This window comes from Acanthisitta chloris, unplaced genomic scaffold (genome assembly GCF_000695815.1).
Source record: "Acanthisitta chloris isolate BGI_N310 unplaced genomic scaffold, ASM69581v1 scaffold3806, whole genome shotgun sequence".
NCBI classification, from domain to species: Eukaryota; Metazoa; Chordata; class Aves; order Passeriformes; family Acanthisittidae; genus Acanthisitta; species Acanthisitta chloris.
Genome location: NW_008679593.1, coordinates 34051 through 35782, shown reverse-complemented (window position 1 = coordinate 35782; position 1732 = coordinate 34051). Strand labels below are relative to the sequence as shown.

Genomic DNA, 1732 nt, shown 5'->3' with positions numbered 1-1732 from the left:
CGGAGCAGCCTCGGAGGGTTTTGTTTGTTTCGAGGCCGAGGAGCTGTGCTCGGCCCGCGCCGGGGCCGGTGTAAAGCACTGGCTGTGGGGTGAAGGTGTTTCTTGCTCTGTCGCCGCGTTGGGGATTTTCCATAGGAGAAAGAGCCAAAGGTGTTCTGCCTGGAAATTTCATTTAAATTAAAGCCTACCCCCCTCCCCCCCCCCGTCCCAATAAGTGAATCAAAATGTGCTTTTGCCACTGAAGTGAAACAGGAGCTCTGGGAGCTAAAGAAATCGCGTTTCCTCCAGGCATTGAGTGCCCAGCAGCCCAGAATGTGGTTCGGTATTGTGCTGCCATAAATGTTGTATTTTGGTTTATTCTCCAGGGTGTTAGTTTGGGGATACTCCTTGCCCTGTCCCCTAAGGTGCTTTGCTGGTTCTGCTTGTCTCTAATGCCCTGAAAAAGGGCAATATTATATGTAATCGATACATCTGCTGAAAAACGTGACATGCTCAGAAGACATTCAGGCCAGGCCTCTGCTCTCCAGGTTTCTTTGCTGACATTTTCCATGCCTTACCTCAGGCAAGTGTAAAGGAAGCTCACACATCCAATACCCACGGCTAATCCATCATATACTGTTAAAACATTTGTTTTAATTGCCCATCCACTTATTTTTTTCCTATTATATTTGCTTAATGATGGAAGAAAAATTCTGTCTGTGTTCAGTAAGGACCAAATAGGCCAGCAAAAAACATCCATCAAACATTGTAAAATGTTTTATTGTGTCCGTACTGATGTTTTTTAAAGCTGTTTTTTATTAATTAGCTCAGTGTGGTTTATGAAATGCTCTTACAGGCCAGGAAGTGACTTAGAAGAAGTAACTACTGATACTTCTGTGCGGTGACTGAGCAGCTGGAAGTCAGGCTGGATAGGGCTGTTCCTCCCAGGGATTTCACTGAACACAGACAACGCTTTTCTTCACAGTTCTCTGTGTGGTTTTTCCTGCAACCTTGCACAGTAACAAACTGAGATCCTCTTGGCTGCACATCCAGTAATCCGGTTACTCGCACTGGTGCTGAGCCTTGGCTGTTTGCTTAACCTTTTGGCTTTAATTGCTGGAGAAATAAATGGAGTTTCTAGTCTAAAGCTGAGCCGGTGGTGCTGGGCATACTTTAATTCTTGTATTTTTCTGTCTTGGTTCCTGAGTTGCGTACTAGAAGTTAAATGAATGGGGTTCAACAGGTGCTTAGATAATTGATCAAAGTCGGACATAAAGATGGAAACGGTGGTCACACATTGAAAGGGGCTGTGCAGGGAAATGGTGGAGTCACTATCCCTGGAGGTGTTCAGGGAATGAATGGTCGTGGCACTTAGTGCTCTGGTCTGGTTGACAAGCTGGTGATGGGTCACAGATTGGACTTGGTGATCTTGAAGGTCTTTTCCAGCTTCAGTGACCCTGTGATTCTGTAATTTTTCCCTCCTCTTTTTACATTGCAGGTTGAAAATGTAAAGTTACTAGATCGCTACGCCAACAGGAAGGCAGCAAATGGGACATTGTACCTGACAGCCACTCACCTGATCTATGTAGATGCTTCTGCTGAAGTCAGGAAGGAAACATGGGTATGTTGGAACCTGGGGTCTGTGGAAACAGCTACAACAAGTACTGTATATCATAGAATCTCAGACTGGTGTGGGTTGGAAGGGACCTTAAAGATCATCTTGTCCCACCCCCCCCCCCCCCCCCCAGGGCGG

At 46.1% G+C, this 1732-nt stretch overlaps 1 protein-coding gene across 1 annotated transcript in view; it reads left to right on the top strand.

The window, feature by feature from the left end:
• Positions 1-1477: 1477 nt before the first annotated feature.
• MTMR8 (myotubularin related protein 8) overlaps positions 1478-1732 on the top strand; it is a gene marked incomplete at its 5' end in the record, with an annotated part of 18003 nt that continues 17748 nt past the window's right edge. Inside the window, one exon of the mRNA XM_009077348.1 lies at positions 1478-1600. Within this exon, the coding sequence (XP_009075596.1) occupies positions 1478-1600 (123 nt within the window). The remainder of the gene's footprint in view (positions 1601-1732) is intronic.